This window comes from Aquila chrysaetos, chromosome Z, assembly GCF_900496995.4.
Source record: "Aquila chrysaetos chrysaetos chromosome Z, bAquChr1.4, whole genome shotgun sequence".
Classification (NCBI taxonomy): Eukaryota; Metazoa; Chordata; class Aves; order Accipitriformes; family Accipitridae; genus Aquila; species Aquila chrysaetos.
Window position 1 is genome coordinate 73,256,826 of NC_044030.1, and position 26,441 is coordinate 73,283,266.

Consider the following 26,441-nt stretch of genomic DNA (forward strand, 5'->3'; position numbering starts at 1 on the left):
GTCTTTGCCAGCAGTCTCAGATGATGCTCAGCGGTCAAATGATGGTTTTGGGAGTGTGCAGGATGCGCTCGCTGCACCGCTGCATCCCGCTCTCCCCGTGACAAAACCATGAGACGACGAGGCACGCGGTGCTCACCCTGCCAGGGACCGTGCTGCCTCCTGGTTAAACCCGGAGCCGAAAGGAAAAGGAAAAATTGGGCCAGCCCTGTCCCATGCACAGAGTCGTTTCTTGGGGAGGATGGAGGGCAGGGCAGAGAGGAGCGTCTCATGCAGCGTGGCCGGTCGCCGCACTCCTCCGCAGCCACCGCTCCTGCCTTCGCAGCTTATTGACACGCGCCTGGGGATTCAGAGTCACTTCTGGTTGCCAGAGTCCAAATTTTACACAACCAGGCAGAAAGTAAAAAAATGTCCATTTTTGGACTGAACTTTCCCTTCGCAACCGTGACAAAGCGACTGCGTGACCCGACACAAGCAATGTTTGTGCCACTGAAGTGCAGCAGATGTCATGGCTTGGAAACAGTCGTGCTGCAACACTGTATCAAAGCATTTTGTCAGCTGGTCACAACTGTTGCAATACATCCGCTGTTGTACTAACAAATTATTTTGAGATAAATGTGCACTTGAGGTATTCTGCAAGGTTTTACAGAACATCATGCATTAGGCATGCTAAAAATGGATATTGAAAGTAGTCTAAACAGTTACATGTCAAAGGTCATGTTTAGACTATAGAAAATAGAAATAGTTTTCAAGCGTAAAACTCTATGGGTACTTGTAATTCCTCCTACAATTCAGGTCAGAAACACCTCTCTTCTCAAAATTCAGCATGAAATCTCTGTTAATCTGGTAGCACCACGCACAGTGCAAAACTGCAACAGAGCCTACTCCCCTCCACAGCCTGCTGGATAGAAACCTGCAATGTAAGGGAGGTGCAAATATCTACTACTTGTAGATACTCTGAAGATCCGCCTCAGTGATGATCCCACCTGCAAATGTCCTCTGCAGTTGGATCCAGTGAATACCTAAGAAGGCATGGAGATTAGCTCTGATCAAAAAGAACAAGGAACCAATTTATTTAAAAATAAAATTAAAGGCATTTTGTACAAACACAGCCATTCTCCTTTCTGGCCCATCAGACAAAGAAAGTTCAATATTGTCCAAAATGCTTTGATGAAACTAGAAATGGAAGCAATGACTTTGGTCCAATGCAAAGAAGCCATTAATCAAGGGGGAGCACTCTTACATACATTATGACTATACATTGTAAAAATATATCGAATACAAGAAGTTAAGGAGGGTTTGGCTGTAGATAAACAATGTTGAGCTGACAACATTGTATCTACTTTTCTGCTTACAGCTATTTTGTTTCTTGTTTATAGATGTCTTTGGTTCTATACTTCTAAAAATAGCAAAAACTGCTGAACTAGTGAAGCCACCAAATAAGCTCTCCGAGTGAGCTGAAGAATACATGAGCCCTCTCCCTAAGATGGAGTTAATTTTACCATTCTTAAATAATCATCATTATTTAAATTTTTGCTTCAGAAAAGCAACTCAAATTAAAAATGGTGTGCTGATTTTGGCTGGGGTAGAGTTAACTTTCTTCATAGTAGCTAGTATGGAGCTATGTTTTGGATCTGTGATGAAAACAGAGTTGATAAAACAGAGATGTTTTTGCTACTGCTGAGCAGTGCTTAACACGGAGTCAAGGCCTTTTCTGCTCCTCACCCCCCCCCCACCAGCGAGCAGGCTGGGGGTGCACAAGAAGCTGGGAGGGGACACAGCCGGGACAGCTGACCCCAGCTGACCAGAGGGGTATTCCAGACCACAGGACATCATGCTCAGCATATACAGCTGGGGGAGAAGAAGGAAGGGGGGACGTTTGGAGTGATGGTGTTTGTGTTCCCAAGTAACGGTTACGCATGATGGAGCCCTGCTGTCCTGGAGAAGGCTGAACACCTGCCTGCCCATGGGAAGTGGTGAATGAATTCCTTGTTTCGCTTTGCTTGTGCATGTGGCTTTTGCTTTATCTGTTAAAGCAGGAGTTTTCTCACTTTTACCATTCTGATTATCCCCCCTGTCCCACCGTGAGGGAGGTGAGCGAGCGGCTGCATGGTGCTTAGTTGTTGGCTGGGGTTAAACCACGTCAAATGGTAAAAAAGCTTATCCCATCAATACAAGTGTCATTTCTATTGTGGCTCTCACTGCTTCATACAACAGGCTCTGCCCACAACTTAAACACCCATAGGCTACCATCAGGGTGGCCACAGGCAAAGTGACTCCTGGGAATGGTCCCCCATCTGGGCCAGCCAACCATGTACCGGTGCCTCAGGATGCTCCTTGCCATTACTGAATCCACCAGCAGAGGTGTCACTTCCATGTCTACCCATGTGATTTTAAGCAGAGTTAGCTTGGGTACCTGATGGGAACACTTCAAATTAATCCACCCTCTGCTCCCAGCCTAACCATGCTGGCCTTGTGCAGACCTCAGGAGCAACCACTTCAGCTTGATGGTTTCCTCCAGCTATGCCAAGAAAACTTCTCATGCAGACACAGGCAAGGTCCTCCTTCCTTCCAGTCATGAAGTGACCCCAAAATCTTACTACAGTGATGAATAGTTATGAGAAAAAAACAACTTCAAAACAAATATATTTCTTATGTTCACAAGCTTCATATCTGGAGCTCTTTGGATGAGTTGGATAAAGCTCATCATGGTACTACTACTTTAGAGGAAATTTCAAAACTGATTTAAATTTTAAATTAGATGAAAACAATACTGACTGAAAACAGTATTTTTTAAAATATTCACGAATGGAATATCTGAAAGGATTGGGGTTGGAAAATTTTCTTTTAGAGTTTTAATTATATTTACAATTCATCTTCTTTTTCCTTTTTAGATGTTTATGCTATTTCAAGGCATGCAGGTAGTCACAGGTCCTGAAGTAATATACAAATAATTCACTGATACAATCCACATGCAATAATATGGTAATTTGTTCAAGGGAAAACAGATAGTTCATTTCATCTTTACTAGTTTGTGGTTTGGAAAACTAAAATCTTCATATTCTGCACTACTATTAATGATAAGGCATAGGCCAACAAAATGAGATAGTCATTTCATTATTTCACTTTTAATCTGTGTGGGTTACAGCTAAGAGGTACTGACTGAAGGACTCCTTATTTTCCACATTGATGTGTCTCCTATCTGGGTTCCATGAAACAAGAGAAATTTGTTGATGAAATGCCAGCTGTCACTACTAACACATCATAATATAAGGACATAGGAATAAAAAGCCTCATGAAAGACAATTCAAACTAATTCTAAATCAAAGTTTTCAGAACAACACATTTTCTAGAAAGAGGAATTCTGTTGGTTTCTTTTGTTTCAAACTTTATTTAATTCAGTTCACTAATTCATCAAAAAAAAAAAAAGAGTTTTATTGAAATAGCATTTTATCATTGAAAAAGCTGGTTTCAGGAAAAAAGTCTGTCCACTCCTAGAGGTGAAACGAAGTGCATTACAGCTCATTCACTCTCTCACTGACATATTGGTGAAATTCTTATTTGTAAAACAATAAACAACGATAGGGTCTTTTCTTGTTTCCCTTCTTTTTACAGTCTGAACGAGGTTATGCAAACACCATGGTGGAACGAAGACAGCATGACGAACTGAAAAAGATTAGGAAATCCTAAATGAAAAAAATGTGCCATCTTTTAATCTCTTTGAAGTATTTTCCAGCTTCCACTGCCCAGCAGTGGTACATAAGAGAGCAAGAATCTCCCAGCCGCAACAACTACAAAGGACAATGACTTGAAACTGGAAAATCTCAGCCGGTCTCTCCTGGTCCTGCACCCTGAGTAGCAACAACATGGAAAAAATCAAAATATGGAGAAATATTGATAGCCATTCCTCTGAACAACTCACCTACCACTGCTCGTGCACTAGATCCCAACAAGAGGAAATCCGCTGGATCACCTGCACACTGCTACAGTGAGCTCTGGTGCACACACTGCAGGCAGTATGGCCCTACAGAGGCATCATGGTTTTTGACGCAGACCATGGTGCACAAACCTTTGGAGAGACTAACCCAATCTCCATTAGCCTTTTAAAAAATACTGTAATAAACAAAATAAAAAAAACCAAAAACCTTAATGTTATAATAATAGCAGGCTTGGACCCACCTGATGTTTTCCTGATGCAGTATATAGCATCTGTTATCTGCCCCAGGTACATCTGAGGAGACTGTCATCAGGGTATTTATAGCCCAAGGAAGAGCAAGGAAGGAGGCAAAGCTCAGGACTTAAGCTACAGTGCAACACAGCAAATCCCATTAAAAAAGAACAGACGCAATATCAGTGGCATGCCTTGGCCCTGCTGATCACGGAAGAGAAGGACAGAGGTGGGAAGCCCCATTCCCCTCCCAACACTCCTCCCCGGAGCTCTGCTCCCAGGAAGGCTCCGACTCTGCAGAGAAGCAAAGGAGAGAGGATGGGAGCTCTGCACAGTGCACAGTGACTTCTAGGTGTGAGAAGGAAAATCAGAAACTGATTTTTAAAATAATTTTTAACAACTAGATATACAAAGAAACTTCTAGCTGTGGGTGGTTACACACTGGAACCCCTTTTGGGGAATTCCTGGTGCTGAAGGTTATTAAAAGCAGAGGACACCATTATCTCTGAGCAAAGGTCTAGTTTAGACCTGTCCTGCCTTTGTCAAGAGGAACAGACAGGGCAAACTCTGGATAAATCTTACAGGCTAGTGTTTTTAATAATTACTGATCAGAGGCCAGTCTGACTAACACAAGTGCATACCTGCTTACATTGTACCTGCATCTGAGATAGCTGGGTGAAATATTTCTCCTAATGGAAGCGCTTTCCACTTCCAGTATAAATGTAGTATAGATGCCTGTAAAAAGCACCACCAAGACACTCCATCTGCATAACTTCAGGTTCATTCCTGGAAGCCTGAGTCAAAATCTAGCACTCGCGCCCCTAAAACCAGGCTTGCCCTTCAGCTGTCAAAGCCCCAGTGTGGTGGCATGGCTCCCCTAAACCAGCAGGTTTGCACATGCTGCCTGTGTGAGACAGACCCCGTGAGCCGCAGGTGAAACTCTGCACCCAAGGAAAACTGTGTCATCCAGAGGTGAAGTTTCATCCTACCACTGAGCAAAAGCAGCAGCTCACAGCCAGTGGCAAGGGCAAAGGTCTCCCAGCTTGGTCTGCCCTGCCGCCTCTCCACTCCTCCATCCCTCTCCCCCCAGGCATTTCCCTCCACCTTCCTACCCCAGGGCTTCTCCCTCCCCTTTTGTACCAATGTGGATGTCACCTAAGAGCATTCAACCTGCTTCCACCAGAAAAAAAAGCCTGTTCTCTTTTCTCTTGTGGGTTATACATCTGAGGTGCTAGGAAGCATGAACATCAGAGCTCCAGAAAACATGGCACTCCAAACACTACTGGAAGCAGAAACAGGAAAACGAAGTTGACCACACAGTGCTTAAAGTTCATAACTAGTCTTAGGCATTGTTGGTGACAGTAAGCTCTACTAAGCACACTATTACTGTTCTGAAGTGAAATGATAAAAACAAGGATAAAAGTCAGCCTGCTATGTTTTCTGAGCATTTATAACGTGGGTAAAATACATAAGAGAACCACATATGAAAGACTTTGTATTTATTATCAAAAAATACAGCTTCATTCTATAGATAACATACATACATATATATATAAATATATATATATAAATAAAAAGGCCAGTTAAAAAGTAAAAATGCCAGATAAATAACCTGGAAATTTCTTTTTTATTTTTCAGGTGTTTGCTATCCAAAGCTTATTATCTTTAATGGGAACCATGGAAAAATTGTTCATGCTACTTGAAAAATGTTCTTCTTGATGTCTCTCTTAATCTCTTTGCTTTATCTACTACAAATTCCTCTCTTGCTGATACACCATACAAAACTGAGCTCTTGAAGAAATAGCTTACTTGGTATAAGAAACAAAATTCAAGGGGAGCTTCTGGAAAAGTGATGAGATGATAGAAAAACCTGACAATCATACATGCATTATGGACACACACAGACAAAAAGATTAAAGTATAAAGAGGACAAAGCTGGCCACGTGACAAGCAATAAATGTGCAGGGTGAGGACAGGACATGCAGCATCTTGGGTTCCCACAATCCCTACAAGTCCTGAGTAATTGTTTGGAAGCTCATTACTGGTGGGCACAAACAATCTGATCATGCCCCAGAGAGTACCACAAAAATAAATGTGCAGATTTGTTATCCCTGAAATTTCAGCACAGGCTTCATACAGCTACACCACCTCAAATGGTAGTGACCTCCACCAAACATCTTCGTATTGATCACAACTAAAGCAAACACACACTTCTCTGTAGAAAGCAGAGCACTTCGTCCAGCTGGTGTTTTCAGTCCATGACAGGATGGAGGACACATCAAAGGAAGCTAAAAGCAAGAGCTGAAATAGACATTTTCAAGAGATACTTGTGACACTGCAAAATCAGAGAGAGGGTGATGTTGGAAGACACCTCTGGAGATCACCTAGTCCCAACCCCTGCTCAGAGCAGGCTCAACTGTAGCAGGTTGTTCAAGACTTTGCCTAACAGGGTTTGAATATGTCCAAGTATGGAGAGTCCACAACCTCTCTGGGCAAGTGGTCAGTTACCCTCACAGTAAAAAAGTTTTTTCTTACGTTTAATGAAATTTTCTGCGTTTCAGTTTGTGCCCATTGCCTCCAGTCCTGTCACAGGGCATCTCTGAGAAGAACCTGTCTCCATCTGCATTACGTCCCCCATCAGATATTTATATACATTGATAAGGTCCTCCCTGAGCCTTTTACTCTCCAGGCTGAACTGTTCATCTCAGCCTCTCCCCATACCAGAAATGCTCCAGTCCTATAATCATCTCTGTGGCCCTTTGCTGGACTCGCTCCAGCATGTCCATGTCTCCTCTTGTACTGGGCAGCCCAGACCTGGACCCAGTATTCCAGATGTGTCTCACCAGTGCTCAGTAGAGAGGCAGGATCACCTCCCTCGACCTGCTAGCAGCAGTCCTCCTGATGCAGCCCAGGATGCTGCTGGCCTTTTTGCTGCAAGGGCACATCCACCAGGACTGCCACTGCACACTGATCCTAACCTGACTGGAGAAACCACCTCAGTTGCAACTGTGATTTTATTAAAGGCTGCTGAAGGCCAGGACAGGGAGGAAATCTGGCATCTTCTCAAGGAACAGGAAATTCTTCTGTGACTCAGTTCCTCCATAAAAAATGGGATAATTTCACTATCTTCTGCAGTCAGCAAGTCTCTCCATTCACCAACAGTATCACTAAAAACCACAGAGGAAATTCTTTGTCTCAATTAAATGACTGAAATAGATGTGTTTTTTAAACCTGAATCCCTGCACTAATTTAGTGTGGGACACGGCTGTGTATCCAAAGAGCCAGTAACAAGCAGTGGGATGAGAAAGCTGGGAGAATGACTGGGAGGGTTGAAACCCTCTTAGCTGCAAGAGACAATGAGGCATGGAAAAATATCTCAGCAAAAAGATCAAATATGTAAAGGAACAAACAGCGAATGACCCAGGCACAGTTATGATGTCCACAAAGCTGGTATCTAATACTCCCTAATCCTCTCAAAGAGTTCCCTACTCCATCGGCACGTTAGCTTCTGCAGCCTGCAGAGTCCAACCCTTTGGCCCCAGCCCCTACCAGGGCTGCCTCACCATGCAAGCCATGCCCTTGTCTTGGCATCAGCTGGTTCAAACAGCTCGTTCCTTTTCCCTTTCTGCCCATTTTAGGTGCCGCCCAGTCCTTTGTCCAGAGGTGACTGGAAGAACCCCTTATATTCTGCAGGTTTCTTCTTCTATCCTCTCTATGAGCACTTCGTCTTACAACTCCACGGAGGTAAATGGCTTGAATGCTCTCATCTCAGCCTACTAAGTCCTTTAGCACATATATAGAGAGAGTTGCAATTCTTGACTGCATAGTTCACCATACCATAGCGCTGCCATTATGACTGTTCAATTAAGATGAGAAGAGTAGCAACCTGCACACAATGGGTTCATGTGGGAATGGGAACATCATGAAATGGGAACGGGAACTAAAAATGCCATCAGGACATTGGTCTCTGTGCATGGCTGGAGTACCAGCTGCAATGCCACCATCTCTGTAAATAGTCATCTTCATAAAAAGCCCGCTCATTTTAGAAACATGTTGCCTTCTTTTGAGATTATCTAGAGAGCAGAATATGAAACAGACCTCACATTTCTGTTCAAAGTAACAAATTTTGGCTTCTGCTATCTCTAATTAAACCACAAAAGTTTTGGTCCTAGACACTTACTTTCCATCATTTGCAGTTTGACAGGTTTTGTTCATTTTTTTTCCTAAAATGATCTTCTAGTTGAAATTTCTCATGCATGAAAGGATTTAACTTGAGTGAATTTCTCTATAATCTTTGCCCTTAGGATTTTTTTCAGAAGCTTTTGAGCTCAGCAACACAAAGCCAGTCTTGGTTTAAAACTTTATATGTGCAATAATGCCTCTGACATCAGAAGAATCAGAATTATTTCTGTATTTGAAAGCAGCATGCTCAACATTCACAAGATGCTCATTTCCCCTCATTTTAGAAAGAGGATTCAAATTGCAACTTCCAAATGTACACAGGTGTTGATATTTGACTGTACGATCATTTTCACAGGTGCCAGCAATCTTAAATGACTTTAAAAATTGAGGGACGTGTGAAGAATAATCTGGCTTGAGATTCTTCCAGCCTCGGGGATCTTTCTGTGTGAGTTACACCAGCCTGACCATCCTCTGAGGACATGGGGAAACTCAGAACCACTCGGTGTCCACTTCTCACAAGAACTGCTCTTAACACAACCGCTATCTGCACTGTTATTTAAAAAGTGTTTATTAACTATAAGGTTAATATATATAAGTGGAAACACACCCTATCACCACTTGATGATACACCCAGAAAGCCAGGTGCAGAATATGCTAACACCTGCACACGGTTTATCTGTTCTAGCTCTAAAAATTATCTAGGATAACTTTTGGCAATGCTTGAATGAAAGACCTTTTTAAGACAACAAAGCCAGTGCATTTTGACTATCCAACTACATGGCCAGCAAGTCATTAACAGAAGAAAGGGTTTCTCCCACGGCCCCATAGCTGTCCTCTTCCTTTTGAATAAAAGGCTCTCTGGGTCAATATTGTGTGGATTTCTCTTTCATTGGAGGCCAATAGCCTGAGAAGCTTTCCTCATAAGTAGTCCTTACTCCTGGGTGTAGTTACACTGCGCTTGGTAGAAGAACTGGTGTGAACTTGGTGTATTTCACACTATACGCCTCTCACCTGGAGAGTTTTATGGATCATCACACACCATATCATTACCTAGGTTTGAGTTAATTACCTGGTTGTGATGGAGCTTTGCACCTAAGCCTCCAATTTTCAGTGGCTTATGCCCTCCTGAAGCAGTTACTTTCAAAGATTAATTCCGCTGTGCTTGTTCTCAGCTCAGCGACTCTGAAAAGTTTGAAAAAATAATGTTCCTCTTTTGCTGTGGTTTGGATGTTCATGTTATATGAAATAACTAATTTGGTTTTCATGTATAAGCATCTTAACTAAAAATAAAAGGAGATCAAATCTTGCCTATTCTTACCCAAAAGTATTTGCTTTCAGTTGGAATTAATTATGAGGAATAGGTTTGGGGGTTTGTTTGTTTTGTAGGGTTTTTTTTTAGATAGGTCATCTTTTTGCATAGGAAATTTTATTCAAGATCACATAGCTAACATAGTCTCAGGTGTGCCTGTGCCTGTGGTTTAAAAAGTCTTTTATTACATGATCACAGACCACTGTTGCACATTTACCAATAAACATGGCACCAAATTGTACACTCCTTAATATATGAAATAATAAAGTCTGCAAAGACCTCTTCATAGTAGTTTACACACATTGTAGGCATCTTTGCTATATTTTAATAACTTTTTAATATGCGAAAAACTTTCTATAACCATTTATTGTAGTGTTTCACTTCATTGTGACAGAAAAGCTGTGAAAAGGTCCTATCAGTCCTGTTTTGAGTCTCCACCATGAAGCAAAAATATTAGTCACCTATTTTTTTAATTTATTTTTATTTTCAGTAAGACCACATCAAAGGGATATAAGCAGAAATCAGGCATAAGGTTGAGTCCCAATATAAGCATGATTTGAGGAATGGGAAACCCCCAAGTATACTCTCAGCTAATTGATGAGTTTGTGGGGCACTGAAGAGAATTCATCCACTGAAATTTTCCATTTTAAGACAACAGGATACTCTTCTGCTCCTCAGGATGTCTTTTGGGTGACTGACAATCAGAATCCTTGCCATTAAGTTTAAGAAGGTGAATCTGATCGCAGGACGTGCTCACTCCTAACGAGCTGTACACAGTACATAGTTCTGTGCCCTGTGCAGTCCAGTGTCACTGTCTGTCTGTCAGAGAAAAAGAGGCTGTTTTTTCTGCAAGGCACATTGGGCGATATGGAGGCATTCACCTACATATTAATGCTAAGGTATGCCTAGCAGCCTTGACTAAAATTGGGGTACATCTGTGCTAAGCACCCTACAGAAGTCCTATTACTGTCTAATGTGGCATGGTTGGAAAAGGAAAAAAGCACAAAACCACTCTAACCCCATTTTGAAAACTGAAAATCTGGCCTGGGAGGGACTGGCAAACTCTGAAAGCAAGTCTGTGACAGCCTCAGGACAGAAAGATTTTCCAAGGCTCACTCTAGTGCCTTAACTCTAAAACAATCCCCCTTCTCCAAAGCATCACTGGGAACCTCAATATCTGGTATAGGTATAATTCCACCAATTTTTAAAAGGTTCTTGGCTAATTTTACCTTTTTGAATGCTGTTGTGAGTCTGTATAGTAGTTTTAGAGGGAGCATTGTCAAAATGGTGCCCAAGAAAAACATTTACTGAAAGTTTCCTTTTACAGAGGAAGACAGCGATTTCAGGATGGAAAGGACACAACACATTTTGCTGCATGTAAAACTAACTAAAATCAGAAAACATACTTCAAAATGAGTGATGAACAGTGACATACTAAGTAACATGCTCAAGTGAACTAATTCAGTGCTGCCCAGTGCTGTCCCAGAGGGTATTAGGGGAATGCTCGTACCTATGCGAGGTGGTGATGGGATTGATCAGCACTAGCAGGATGTAACAGAATATGGACCCCAGAGGTACGAGAGCAAGTCCAATCAAAATGAAAATGTCACACAATGTTGTGACACAACTTATACCAAATGCGATAAACAGCAAATAAATATATAATTAGTGCTGGGTTGATTTTATTGGCGTTGAAGACATTGAACAGTGCGATCTAATAGCCTGTGTTTTGGCCTATGTCTGAAACAACAAAAGAATTATATTAATCTTCTCCCATATAAATTATTCACATCTCCTTTATTAGTTTTAGCTCACAGATACACACCGTCTGTGCCAGCTCTGCAGCCCTCGTGTTAGGAATCATTCAGCTTCAGACTTGTTCCTTTCTGCAGACACTTTGCATTCAGCAGCAGATCAACCTCACTCACCCTTGCACGTTTTACATGCAGAATTTATTATGGCAGTAAATTACAACTTATTCCATTGTTGTTCCAAAAAAATTGTAATATTTTAAAAACTCAAATAAACAGCCTCCTTCCCAAAGACTGCTACATTTTCCCTATCTGTAGACCTGATTTTCAAGGTAGTTTGACCTATTTTGATACCTAAATAGGGCTAGACTTTCAAAAGTCTTCCATGTCCAGCAGCTTTTATTATAGCCAGATTTTCTAAAGAATTCAAGTATCACAGAGCCAAGTTCTTTGGAAAAAAAGTCATTTACTGTAGTGCTGACCAGGGAGCTGGGCTCTTTCAAGAGTCTGGCCCTGATACTGAGTGCTACACTCTTGTAAAGTCTTCAGAATTTAACTGGTCTGATTCCTCCAGCATTTACACACAAAGCCACTGATGTCTACCATTATGGACATCTGGGAAATAGATACACTACAAGCCCAATTCTTTGTTTATATTGGTTGGCAAGCATAATATATTAAAAAAAAAAAAAGGTATTCCTAAGCATCAGATATGAATATTTTATTTTCTCCGTGCAGACCAACTCAACAGTTTTAATATTTTACAAGGCATTGGAACTTTACACTCTGATACTAAAAAAGTAACAAAGCAATATAGTGCAACAAGTTCATGCCATGAACATCCATGGAAAATCAGCTAAGTGGCCGGCTCTTTCCCCTGTAATCCTCTAAAATCACAGAACCATTAAAATTCAATATTATTGTGTTTATATCAGTAGTAGTATTACACACTGGGGGCTAGGTTTAAGCTTCCCAGGCTTCAACCAGTTGACTGAAACTTGAAACAGAAGCAGTGAGTATCTGTGCCTTTGCAGAAGGCAAAAACAAGAAAACAATGTGAAAGCAGCAGGACAAGTGCCAGCTTCTGGGACTACAAGATTTAAAGAATCCCAGCCTAATCTGTTCCCAACTATGCTATTCACAACATGGTGTGTAGGGATTTGTTTTAAGCCCTTCCCAAGGTGTCCGTCATCCCATCTCCTTGTCTCCAGCAAATGTATCAGGTAACTGTAAATAAATGTTCAAAAGAGTTTAGCAGTCATCAGAATGTTTCAAATTTGAGGATGACAGCTTTTTTCCCCTGAAGTTTAATTTAAGAAGTTGCATGTGTGGCCATTTTACTATATACTTTATCTTTAACTTCACAGACAGATTTCTCATTCTGCTGCTTTGTAAGGTGAGCCCTGAAAAAAAACTTGGAAAAATGGAGATGCATTTGACTTTTTTTGCTTTTGACCCACAGGACCTCCCAGTCAGCTCCCGTTATTGAAGATGAACTAGTTTTATCGCTTCTCGCTCAATACAACCATTTACTTTCACCTCAGTTACAATTCCTGTACAAGTCTCACTTCTATTGCTATTAAAAGGGCAAAGTGAAAGGACAAAAAAAAATCTTAAGGAACTTTTTACTATCTTATCTATTCTTCATTCACTACTTTTGAATATGCAAGTAAATGACAGTTCCCTTTCACTCTTAACCGCCCAACATGTGATATGCTGCAGAACAAGGCAGAGATGTGAGCTACCTGGAACTATACCTGTTCTCAGTATTTTGACAGCAACATTTCACAGTAGGGACCCAGCGACACGATTCTTGGAAGCCCACAATTCCAATAGCCCTTGGCAGAATGCAGGTGGGATTTAAATTGTATATTGCTGCACACAAACTGTCTGGGGGATTTCCCTCTTCAAATCTTACTAGAAGTGGGTTTTCAAATGTTTGCACATATTTTGAAAAAATTGTTCCCATATAAAACTAGCTACTTCTTATACAGCAAAAACAGTAAAGGAACAACTGAATGAATCAGTCAGTGAACCTGAAACAATGTAAATGATAAAAAAACTTACATAAAATGTGTAGCTAACAAAACTAGTGTCCACACAATGGTATCAAATTAATCTCCTCCACAGTACTACAAATAATTTGTTTCCAAGTATTAAACTGTTTAAATTCAATGCATAGGAATACATTTCCACTAGGTCTGTCATTGTGCCATAATTAGGGGAAACTAGTACACCAGTACAGTAGAGGAATCTTTAAAAATATTTACACATTTCCATCCCCAACCTCACATACCTAGTATTTTAATGCAAGTTACTAATCATCTCATTCACAACTACTGCCTATCTAATTCCCTCAAGTACTTAATGGTAGCTATTATGATAACCAAGGATCATGGGACTAGATCCCTAAGAGACAAGGTCAGACCAGTAAAATTAGCCATCTGTCCAGTAAGGGCTTTAAGCTCAGGCTGTATTTAAGTATTAAGTTTCCAACTGTACAGGCTTTTTTTTTTTTTTTTTTCCCCTCGCAAGAGCAAGAGAATGCACAATACTGATTCGAAAAAAACAGTGATAGAAATCTTCTAACACTGTGGAATATATACCAAAAGGGTCTGATCCTGCAAACACTTTGTGAGCTGAGGCAGCATTTACTAAACTTGTTATATTTTCCATTGAACTGACACCAGTGAAGTTAGTGATAAATACCGGTGTTGGCCTCAAAGACTCCAGGACAGTCTCAGTGTTTGAAACCATCCTGGGTGTCAATATTTTCTCTAAGCACCACAATTTTTTAAGTATGCAGAATGTCGAACTTCACTGTGCACTGTGTCCCATCTCACTGTTTGCATTTTACGTTACTGTTTCATACGCTGCAGACTGCAGGGGCTGTAAAAGCTGCTCAGAGTCCAGGTTTTTAACTTTCAACCACTAAGGACCACGTACCACCGCCCTGATCAATGTGCAAAACCCCGCGACAGCCGTGGGAACTCTCCGGCAGGTCACAGGCAACGCTCAGCCAGAAGCGGCACCTTGAAGCACCCCACATCACGCTTGGTATGGAATAACTACATTTTTTGATTAAATTATTGCGTCCCTAGCCATTTCTCTTTCACGTTTACTACTGTATGTCTTAGGTTACTCGCTATCACACACATAGATGTCACTCACAGCCGAAGCACAGCCTTGCCGACAGGAAACCTCCGACTGGCACAGAGGTTCACCTGGCTCCTAACTCCGCTTGCGCAGCGCCACAGGTTGCAGGCTCCCGGGAAAAACGGGTAAAAATTTTGCTAATTCCTTCCGCAGCAGCAGCAGCAGCAGCAGCAGCAGCCGGGTCCTGGTCCGTAACTTGAGCGAACCCACCGGCACTGGGTGTAAGATGCCAGAGACAATGGATCCCGGTCCCGCTGCCGTCCGTCGTCCCCCCCCAACACACACACACGCACACACACCCCGCCGCCCCGCGGCAACGCCAGTTTTAAAGAGAGGCGAAACTTTGCCGGGTGCCAGCGAGGCGCTGAAGGGGCATCCCCCCACCCCGGCACGGCCGCCCGCCCTACCTTGCCGGCGGGGGATGCTCCTCCGCGCCACGGCCGCGCACCCCAAGCACGAAGCCAGGAGCAGCAGCGAGGCGAGGCGGCGGCAGCGGCGGTGGCAGCGGCCCGGCACCTCCATGTGCGCCGCGTTCCCCCGCCGCCGCCCGAACTCGGGTGGGTGGGTGGGTGGGTGCCGGTGGCCGCGGGCGAGGGGAGCCGCCGCCGCCGCCGCCGCTCCCGCGCGTCCCCTCTGGGCGGCAGCCGGGCGGGGAGCGGGGCCGGAGCGGAGCGGAGCGGAGCGCCGGGGCTTGCACCCGCGGCGGGCAGGGACGGGGAGGGAAGGAAGGGAAGGGAAGGGAAGGGAGAGGAAGGGAAGGAAGGGAAGGGAAGGGGGGAGGAGGCTGGGTCCGGCCCTTCGATGGGATTACCGCCGCCCGTGGGGCGGGCGCGGCGGCGCTGGGCACGGCTCGGCACCTCCCCCGCGGGGCGCCGCAGCCCCCGGCCCCGGCCCTGATGGAGCGGTCCGGGCGTCCCCTGCCGGGACACCCCCGTGCCGCCGGTGCGCCCTCGGCAGGCCGGCCCTGCCCGCGGGGTGGACACTCGGGACCTCCCCGGGCACCGTGGGGGCGGTGTGTCTGTCACCCCTTCCCCAGCGGGGACCCCCTGCCCATCCCTGCCCTCCCCCTGCGCAAGGGGATGTCCTCGCACACACACACACACACCGCCCCCGCCCCCGTCCTGCGGGACCCCGACTCGGCTGCTCCTCTCCCCAGGGGGCATCGGCATTGACACTCGGGTTCACGGTTTTGTCCTTTTTTTCCCTGGTTTCCCCTGGAGGGACGGGGCTGAAGTAGTAGCCAAGTGCTGGACTGAAGGCGAAGCTAGGGAGACGATTCAGCGAGGAAGTTGTTGCTGACTTAAGAGGATAAATTAAGTTTAATTCCCCCAGATGGAGGCTGAGACCTATCCAGCCACTCAGCCTAATATAGAAGCCCCTGTGGAGATTAGAGGGGATGGGGAGGAGTGGGGGAGGAAGGCAAGGGGAAGCTGCAGAGTTTGAGGATCCCACGAAAAAAACAGGAAGGGACGAGCAAGAAGGAGCCCAAAGCATTCCTTCAGAGCAATAGAGCATTGGTGGGACAAAAGACCAAATCCGTTTGGTCCAGTATCCCATCTTTGAAATTCAACAGAGAGAGGAAGGTGCAAGAAACTTTGTATTAGGCCGATGTGGGATTATCTGCCCTCTGCTTTAGGTCTCATCCTAATCTCGGTTAGTTAGAGATCAGTTTAAATCCTGAAACATCAGAGCTGTTGTGTCTTGAGGGTTTGTGTGGGCTTTGTTTTGGAAATCAGCTTCATTTGTTTGTTTTGCTGTTCACTTTGATAACTTTGAGTGGGTTTGATGTCTATATAAATTACGTATGTTTATACAGTCCCTTGTTGAATTTTATTAAATTCGTAACACTGATACTCTGTTCGATGAGTTCCAGGCTGTAATTTTATGACATGGGGAAAAAACAGGAGGAGATCAGAAGAAAAGCTGTGTCTCTGCAGGAACAATGCTGAGACAGGAAAATAAGGAAAGCTGCACCCTTTCGAGGTAGGAGAGGAGACGAGGAAATGGTGATGAGGTCCTTTTGGACAGAAGATCAGAGGAATGGAGCTGGAGCCCATATCCTGTAAAAGCATTGCAAGTACCTCAGGAAGAAGTTGGAGGGGGAAATCAAAGTCCTCACAGGAGATGGTGGAGAGGACAGCCCTCGTGTCCCTCAGGGACACGGCAAGGAGACAGAAACCTCTTCCTCTTAGAAAGGGCAGCATGTGAGTTTTGGAGTGATCCCCGCTGGGAGAGCACGCTCGAGGCTGCAGGAATTAGAGATGAGGAGTAGCTCTGTTAGCGTATTTGAGATGCCAGTGGTGTCTCTCTCGCACCCTTATCAGCCTGCCTTTGCAGAGCCAGAGGAATTGCACTACGTGTCAGAGAAGTGCAGGGCCCATGGCAGGAATTCCTGGCAGGGTCAGGGACTCCAGTGCGTTGTGAAACTGCAGTTCACAGGGTAGAGAATAAACTCTGGACTCCACATTTGCCCACAAGTCACATGGGACTGCTCACCCATTGGTCAAAGATGGCAGAAAGATCATGGCCAGAGGTGGAGAAAAGCTAAGTCTGTCATTTATATATGGTCCAAGCAATTGTTATTTGTAGAGTGTGCTGACATCAAATACATTATTACTGCTTTTCTTCTTCCTTGATCTCCTTCCTTCTTTCTTTCACTCTATATTATGTCTTTGTCATGGTTTAACCCCAGCCAGCAAGTAAGCACCACGCAGCCGCTCACTCACGTCCCCCTCAGTGGGATGGGGGAGAGAATCAGAAAGGTAAAAGTGAGAAAACTTGTGGGCTGAGATAAAGGCGGTTTAATAGGTAAAGCAAAAGCTGCACACACAAGCAAAGCAAAACAAAGAATTCATTCACCACTTCCCATAGGCAGGCAGGTGTTCAGCCATCTCCAGGAAAGCAGGGCTCCATCACACGTAACGGTGACTTGGGAAGGCAAACACCATCACTCCAAACATCCCCCCAGCTTTGTATGCTGAATGTGTTGTCCTATGGTCTGGAATACCCCTCTGGTCAGTTGGGGTCAGCTGTCCCAGCTGTGTCCCCTCCCAACTTCTTGTGCACCCCCAGCCTGCTCACTGGTGGGGTGGGGTGAGGAGCAGAAAAGGCCTTGACTCTGGGTAAGCACTGCTCACCAGTAACGAAAACATCTCAGCATTATCAATACTGTTGTCAGCACAAATCCAAAACACAGCCCCATACTACTATGAAGAAAATTAACTCTACCTCAGCCAAAACCAGCACAGTCTTCTTTCCTCTGACTTTCTTTTCTGACAGCACTCGTATTGGCCACTGTAGTTTGTCTTCTCTCTCACGTACACCTATCTACCAAAAGTAATCTGTGATTAAGTAGTAGTTGGACATATTGAGGCCAAATTGATAAGATCACAAAAGTTCATACTGCTGAGTTTTAGGTAGCTGTAAGATTCAGACAGATTTTGTAATTTTAATTACTGTTTTGGAAGATTATCTCTGCAGCCATGCAAGCTGGAAACTTGCCTTCTGCTAGGGTAGAGTGGGATATTCAGTTCTGGGTGTATGGACAGGTGCTCTTCTTGAAAACTCTACCAACAAAGGCAATCCACCACAAGCCCATTGAATTCCCTCTAAATAAGAGAATGAATCGCAGCAGCTTTCTCATTGGTAAGGTTTTTACACTCTCCTCGTTGGCATAGTCCCTGGTTGTCTTGCAGTAGCGTACTGATTAACATGAATAACACTTGGCACACATTTGTTATTGCAAGCTCTTTCCAGAGGCAGAAGCATTTTAGTGGAGTATCTAGAATTAAAGCTCAGAATTAGGGTTAAAAGGTAAATGTACGCCTTGCTGTTCATTGATCTGGGAGAAGGTGAGATGAGTGAAATGTATGAGGTACTTCTGACAGTGCTGAGTTTTGGGAGGGATTCATTTGCCAGTCTTAGACCAGCTTCTGAGATACATCATCCTCTTACAGATGAAAAAATTACCTCTATCATGGAGGACTGTGCCAGAGGAACATGGTTGTTCCTAACATCACAGCATGGCTGTGTATTCATCCAGTTGCTTGTCCTTATCCTTACCTGAAATTTGTTTTGTCTGGATTCAGTTTTAATCAGTGGTCTGTGATTGGATCCAGCCTCAGAGCCATCTCTATGCCAGTGACGAAATTTTTTTGCGTTGAGTATGTAGATCTGTAAACTGTCCATCGTGTGCCTGGTTCACCAGTGGTTGTATATAGCTGTTGATAAGGACTGAGACACAATCTTTTGGAAGTCCATAAGCCCAGGAGTCTAGGGGTGGTGGAGGCAGTTTTCCATCGTTACCTGCTAAATGTACTCCACTGGGGAAGGTGCTAACTAAGCCAGCACATGAATTTGGATATGGTAGACCTGTGTTCAGGTCAAATATTCCATCCTTTCTCCCATACTGTAGCTATGACAGGGAATCAGGCTCCAGTCCACGTAGTTTCTTACTCTGGGAAGCAATGGGATACAACACAGAGCACAGAGTTTTTCCTTCATATCTCTTCTTTAAGAGGCAACACATGTGCACAGAGGAACAGGAATGCAAGGAATGATGTCCTGAACAGGCAGGAGAAACACTCTCTCATACTTCTGTGTACCCAGACCCCTCTAAAAGCTCTACATCCAGAAGGGTTGACTTGATTCAGCCTGCAACTGCATTACACTGGTACATCACGTGTGATTTGGAAGTGCTGAAATCAAAAGCCACGCCTTTCCTTTGAAAAGATAAAATTAGGTATGAACATCAAGCACCAAATGTTCAAACATGGCCATAGCCTCTCTTTCAGGTTTTGGAGGACCAGTGTAACATGACTTCATTTTGGGGGTAAATTTCATAGTTGGCACATCAAATCTCATGATGTAACAAAGTGGTTTTAGTGGATATGTAAACCATTATTCACAGCAAAAAAGAGATCCCTACAATTATTTTCAACACCTGATTTTACAATAAATCACCAAGGAAGCAGTTTGCTGTGGAAGGAGGTAAAGCAGGATGTGTACCCCAAAACTATTTGGTAAAAGTGAGAAAGCCTTTCTCTGTGGGCAGTTAAGTGAGCAGACAGAGAAACTGGAGAGCGTAGGAATCTGGCCAGTGGGGTTAGCAGGCTTTTCCACTGTGATTCATGGGGGGAAAAAAAGCAATGTCTTTGCCTTGGGGCATGTCTTCACTTGAAAGATATTTGGGATAAAGGAAGTGTGTAAATTCATAGCATTTTCCAGAGTAGCTCCATATGTGGACACATTTAGTCCAGAATAAGATTAAAAGAAAACCACTGAAGAAGTCTTTTGAGGTAGAAGTACAAAAATGGAGGGATCTATGATGAAATGGGATATTTTACACCTTTATAGTTCTTTTTATGATGACAATGTAGGACTCAGTTTAGGAAATTAGGTATCTGTACAATTACATAATTACGAAGAATGGATTTTTCTCTCTTTAAATAAAGCCTCAAAAATGTTGTTGTTCTCCCTCTTTTTTTTCCTTAATCATATGCAACTTTTTAAAATACAAATTCAAAATATGTGGCATGGTGTCAATTCACCCATAATCCACTATAGATTTTTGTCAGGAATTTTGCATAAGTTCCTCTTGAAAGAAGTGCATAAATTCTTGACTTTTTAAGGTCCTTTTAGTATGCCAAGGTCATTCTACCTATTTTACCATCCTGATATTAATTCCAACATGAGATACTGACTACAAGTTATATCAATCTATATACGTGATATATAGAATTATATAGAAGTGAGGATCTTTTTATTGACTTTAGTAAATTCATGAATTTATGGAAAATAGAAGGACCATTACTTACCAGTTTTCAAATACAAACCTCAGAAATGTAAATGTCACCTAAAACCAGAAAACTTTATTTTAGCAGGTCACGTTTAGTTTTATAGCAATAACAAACAAATCACAGTAATTTGTATCTTATTATAATTTAATCAGAAAACAGTAACATTTCGTGGATACATGTATTTGGTGCTTCCACTAATCTTTTTAATAAATAATTGTCCAACTGGTAAAAAACCAAATAATTAATTACCTTGCAATATAATGGCTGTTTACATTTATTATTTCATTTATCACTTACAAAATGCTGTAGGTGTGCATGGAGTGTGTATTACAATATGCCATCTAAAGTCATAACTCTTCTGCATACACTGTTTCCCTCTGGCTTAATGAAGTAGATTGTCTTGCATAGACCTGTTTCTGATTGCACGGAGGTTGATAATTGAGACTATTTAAGAGCATTTTAGTACCTAGGGCACCAGAGAATTCTACAACACATACTTAGAGCAGCTTTATCCACATGAAAAAGTGGCCCTACAGCCAGTGAACACCTGAGCAGGTCAGGAAGGAAGTTCAGGCTGCCCAACAGATTCAAGGAGCAGGGGACATGGAAACTCTAGTTTCCCTACAGAGTTGGTAGGGTTCCTTCTCTAGGATATTATTAGAAAACACATAAAGGTTAATGTAAATTTAAACTACCTTGAAATGGTGAAGGGATGGGTTTATCCTACTAGGTTCTTAACTTCTGACACCATCTACTTATTTTAGATCTGGGTCTGAACTGAGCCTTCAAGGCTCTTGTCCTCTCCCTGTTTTCCATCAAACAGTCTATGGAGCCTAGATTTAACTCACTTCAGGCAAAAAACCAAAACAAACTCTGCCTGCCATTTACTCATATTTTAATATAGAAACAGCTATACATCAGAGACATACTACACATTTACACATATTAAATGCTGAAAATACAACAAACCCAAACAAAGCAGCATCAGTTTTCTGTCTTGTCACATCAATAAATATTTGCCATATATTTATTCACCAGACTGACAGTTTAGGCCTATTACACTTTTCAAGAACTCAGAGTCTTTCTCTCCTCCACTGTCTCTCATATGGATTGGCTGTGGCATAGCCAGAAAGTCAATACACATGAGCAGCCCTCACATCTGCAAGTGATAACTGTGCTACAGAGAAGGGCCTCTACTGACCGCATCTGCATCAGATGAGAGTCTTTACAGTCCTCTTTCTTTATGCTGTCAGCATTATCCCCCAATCTCCCTGCTTCCTACTGTATTCCAGGCTATTTTTATTAAGTACATTTCACCAGTTACTTGTACTGTATCAGGACTTAACAAACCCCAGTTGAGACCAGTCGTTCTACACACAAATAGGTAACATAGAAATCTTTGTGCCCAAAACTTTTGAGCATGCAACAAGAAAATGCTGACAACAAAAGGGAGGAATGGGGGGATGATGGGCAACCTGGTAAATAATAGTCATAGCCCTGCAGTCACCTGGCCAGTATAAACCATTGCATTCCTCTTCGTTGTCTCACTCTTGTGCCCTCATTCATTTTCACTTTTTTATGCCACATTAGTATTTATCATGTTGTAAAGTGTTCTTTCCTAGCACATTATACATTTTTATTAGTCACAGGATGACACTTTGCCAAGCATCAGCAATAGATTTATAATTAAGAATTAGTATGCATTACACTGTTAAAATAATAGGATTATACTGGATAAGCATTTAATGTTCCTTTCTTCCCCTTGCGGGCCAACTTTATTCCTTTGTTTAAAATTTAAAATAAATGTGATTAGCAGTAAGCACAATTATTCTTTTGTGCCAGCACTCCAAAATGGATGTTGTAGTCTATGTGTTCAAATCCTAGAGTTTTATCCTGCAAACTTCTTTTTGTAACTAATACTGTTTCTTACTTGTATAGCAAATAATTTTCCAGCACTTTGGTCATGGAGTAGGATGCCAGTATGCTACAAATGCCTAAGGTAAGCTCGAAAGATCACTCAATCTGAGTAAATGTAACCTCAAGATGAGCAGATTCATAAGCACAAGGAGCTGTTTGGAAGTAGGGCTAGCAACAGGAGTGGTAGCTTGTAAAAGCCAAACCTTACACCAGTGGTTTATGAGAAAGTTGTTATTATTTTTATCAGAGTTGTTTGCGGATTTATAGGTACCAGTTTTAATAACTTTGATTTCTTTCTCCTTCTATCTTCTTTTGCTAGGTTTTGGTAAGGTGGAGGAAGTACTGTTTTGAGATCAGAGAATTCTTTATGTTATCCCTTATTCAGCTCACAAAGAAACAACAGAGGCACAAAGACCCAAATTCCAAACAATTCTCACCTAAGAATCTAAGTATATCTTTATGCATCTCTCACCTCTCACCGTCTCATCTCAGACAGGTAAATATTTGCCAGTTTAATTCCTGGTGATTTAATGGAGCATGTTCTTCTCTTCTGGTTAACAAGTCAATTCTTGCCAGACTTCGGACCTATGGCAAATGTGATGAAAAGCAGCAGAAGGAAGAAATGAGCTCTTTTACAAACCTAAGTGTTTCTTTAGACACTGAGAAAACTTGCTAGCACCAAATATTACATATTCAGTATTTGCAGGCGTGGGAGGTGTTGGGGAAATGATTGCCCAATACAGGCTTCTTTTGTTCTTTCTTTTCAGTTTATGATGATGATATAAAGAAAAATGAATGATCCACAGTGCTTTGAGGAGTTCAGGGCACCATCTTCATATTTGTTTTCCCATTCCAGTCTTTCTGCTACTCTCAAAAAAATATGATTCAAAGACTGACTTTCATTGTTTTTCTATTTAATGTAATATGTATGCTCTTGCCATCCTCTCATCTGTTAACCTCATAGACCAGTACGTAGCTTCTGCTTATGATATAATTTCCTTGGGTATTTCCTCCACTTTCCTGATCAGGATTTCAGAATGAGGAAAGAAGAGATGGATCACAAAGAACCATCCAGATTGTACAGTATACTCCATGCATCTTTGGACTTGCATAGTCTATTACAGTGAATAAGAGGGGCAGGGAATGAATTCTGCAGAAATAACACATGAGAAGTACCACCATTCATGGCTTTTTCAAATTTGCTTTTAATTCCCTTTCTGTTGGAAAGAGTACCCATACGCTAGAGGCAAGTGCGCTATTGTCTGCTTCTGCTCTGTGTACAGAAGGAATGTGATTATCATTAATCTCTGCTAGGCAAAAGTGAAGTCTGAAGGGTGAATACTGCTCCAATTTTATCACTTCCCCCTTATGTTGACAACACTCCTGTAAGGCAAGTGACAGGGAGAAGGACAAACCTATGCAGCTTCATTTCCTTTACTTACTAATACCTATTGATTGTGCCCCAGTGAATTATATGATTCTCCATAAACCTTGCCACCCTCCTTACTTGCAGGAAAGAGCAGTAAAGGATGGATTTGCAGAAGGAATGACACTTCTGGGAAGGCCCTTGATGGAGAAGTGGAAGACCACAAGATCTGCTAGTTCACTCAGTCAGTCTGTTCTGCTCCTTCTATAAGGAAATGTAACCACTGGAGGAAACAGCAAGAATTTTAAGAAGTTGAATTTTTCTTTTTACGTCAGAGTATCAAGGAGAAAACTGCAGAATGAGCACCACGTACCTTGTAGGAGCCCAGTCATGTTCTTGAAGTCTCGGTTTTTTAACAGATTGCCCTGGATGCAATACACTCCTTTACATACCACTTCACCTCTGGAACTTGACATTAAAAAACCCACTTGTAGGCATCATGTGGTCTCCCAGTTTGGATGAATGCAAAAGATAAGAGGTCTCCAACTAAATTTTGTGCACTGATTCATCTAAGATGTTCTTCCTCTGTCTCTTTATGAAGATCACTAAAAACTTCACTTGCCACAGATTAATTCACTGTCTCAGAAACACAGAGAAAATACTGTAGAGTTAATTCCAGCTGTCTTGGATCCTGATAAGCCCCTAAGAAGCTTTTGAAAAATCATAAAACTTTTAAAAGATCTTTAAAAGCAGTTTTTCATGTTTGCCCTAACAGAGTAATAATACTTCTTTAAAAATAGCAGGTAGCAAGATCCAATCAATAGACCATTAGGATACTGACATCACCAAGATAAGATGACATGGTGAAGAAATTGTGGAACCTTTAACTTTTTCATTTTTGGCCAAGAAAACACAAGAAACTCGCGTTATATATTTGATAAGCATAACTTGAAATAATCTTCCCTCTTTCTTGTCATCAGAAAAGCCCCCTACTTGCATAAATATGAAACTAGCAGGTTAGTGAGGTACTGATTTAATCATAAAATCAGTATTCCTATTCTTTGGGCTGAAAGATGTTTTACACAATATAGCAATTTGCCTTTGCTTCACCTGCATAGGGTGATACTGAGGTTTCACCAAAGTCCTGAGGGACAAGTTCATCTGTGGTTATTAAGCACGATTGTTTGGAGGCAACCACTGGCACATGAACTGCCCAGACTATTAATATATGGGAGCTGGGAGACTCTTTGTTTCCTAGAGAGCACAAGACCAAATTAAATTTTGAGTAGTCATAGAGCAGCAGATTTTATGGACTAGGAAAAGACATCATCTGGCTTCACTTTTATTCATTATGATAATTTGCTTCTCTGCTACCCACTGCTGAGAAACATGGCATCCCAAATGCAGGGGTGAAGTCACTGTGAGGAAGTGGGTTTGGACTTGAAGTTACATCTGAAATTCCTGGAGAAGACCATGCAGTCTCCTCCCTGTATCAACCTGCTGCCCATCCCCATCCTGCACAGCAGCGCGTGACACCACTGAGCGCAGCTAAAGACCTCCTCACCTAGTGAGGATATGAAGAGGGACATGATGAGCCAGCTGTCCCTTTGCCATGGATTTCTTTTCTGTCAAAGTAAGTGAAAAGAAAGGTATATTTCACTTGTAATTTCAATGCGAATTCTTCCTTTATCTGACTTAGCATTTGTAATTATTGATCTGATATGAATAAGGCACATTGTTTGTAACTTGGAGCACATAGTTCTGCAAACCTTATTAATGCAATTGCCTTACTGGGCTTGATCCAAAGCTGTTAAAGTCAACAGAAAGACTTTTAGTGACTTTAGTAGACCTTGCATTTGTCAGGTGAACATTGAGGCGTCTAGGCTTAATTTATAGCATCTCTCTGCCTGGTCTACATGAAGCTGCAACCATTCTGTTCCTATTGCATTTGAACTCAAGGCAGAAAGGGCAGCTGCTATAGTTAGGAAATTTCCCTTCCTATATTCTGTTCTATGCACATATATAGGACTTTCTATTCAGCTACTGAACAGTATGAAGGTCTCTGAGCTACACTGCTCTCAACACAGCAACTAGCAAAACTGTGTAGTCTTAGGGGGTCCAGAAATCTCATGTGGACATTGGAAGAAGAACCCATCAAATTTACTTTCTAAGAAAAAGTTAAGAAGCAACAAATTATGCTTTAGCTTACCAAGACAAGAGAGGAAGCTGTCAACCCAGCCCCTTAGAGACTGCTCTCTTTAGTTCTTCAGGTGCACATGCTACAGATTAATGGGATTTCCTGTATAGTCTTAATATCTGGACAGATACGATGCAACAAGGATGGTAAAGTTAAGGTTGAACTAAACCAGCTGTAATATTGAAAATAAAGAGCTAAAGGGAAAAATAAAAGAATAAGTTTCTTCTTTTTTAAGATTTTATATTATAAGAATTGAGAACTTCGTATTTTTGAGGGACTTCCTCACAATGTGCCACATCATTTTAAAACTGATTTGGATTACAGTACTCTGTAATATTACATTTTCATTAGTACTGCTGTGTTTTTGTCCCAGTTCTCCTTTCAGAAACACATCTGTGTGTGCATTGTGTAGTGCCTGCTCTGCTTGTATAAAGAGCACATGTATTACATGGGATGTGGATATTTAATCAGCATCATCAGACCTGCTGCTGCATTAGGGCTGATACCCAGAAATCCTGGAAAATGTACAAAACTTCTTAAATTCTGCCCAGACAAAAATTCCAGACAGAACAAGAAAACCCAGCAAATCATTGCTCTAAA

The 26,441-nt window shown here is 42.3% G+C and overlaps 1 protein-coding gene across 3 annotated transcripts in view; it reads right to left on the minus strand.

Annotated features, from left to right (window-relative positions):
* The window catches only part of EGFLAM (EGF like, fibronectin type III and laminin G domains), a 76,152-nt gene extending 60,906 nt beyond the window's left edge, over window positions 1–15,246 (minus strand). For 2 of the 3 annotated variants that reach the window (XM_030005751.2, XM_030005752.2), the window contains exon 1: window positions 14,971–15,220. In XM_030005751.2, the coding sequence (XP_029861611.1) occupies window positions 14,971–15,085 (115 nt within the window). In that variant the 5' untranslated portion in view covers window positions 15,086–15,220. Of the gene's footprint in view, window positions 1–14,970 lie in introns of all 3 variants that reach the window. The other variant, XM_030005749.2, reaches the window with a different exon arrangement.
* Between the last annotated feature and the right edge of the window lie 11,195 nt (window positions 15,247–26,441).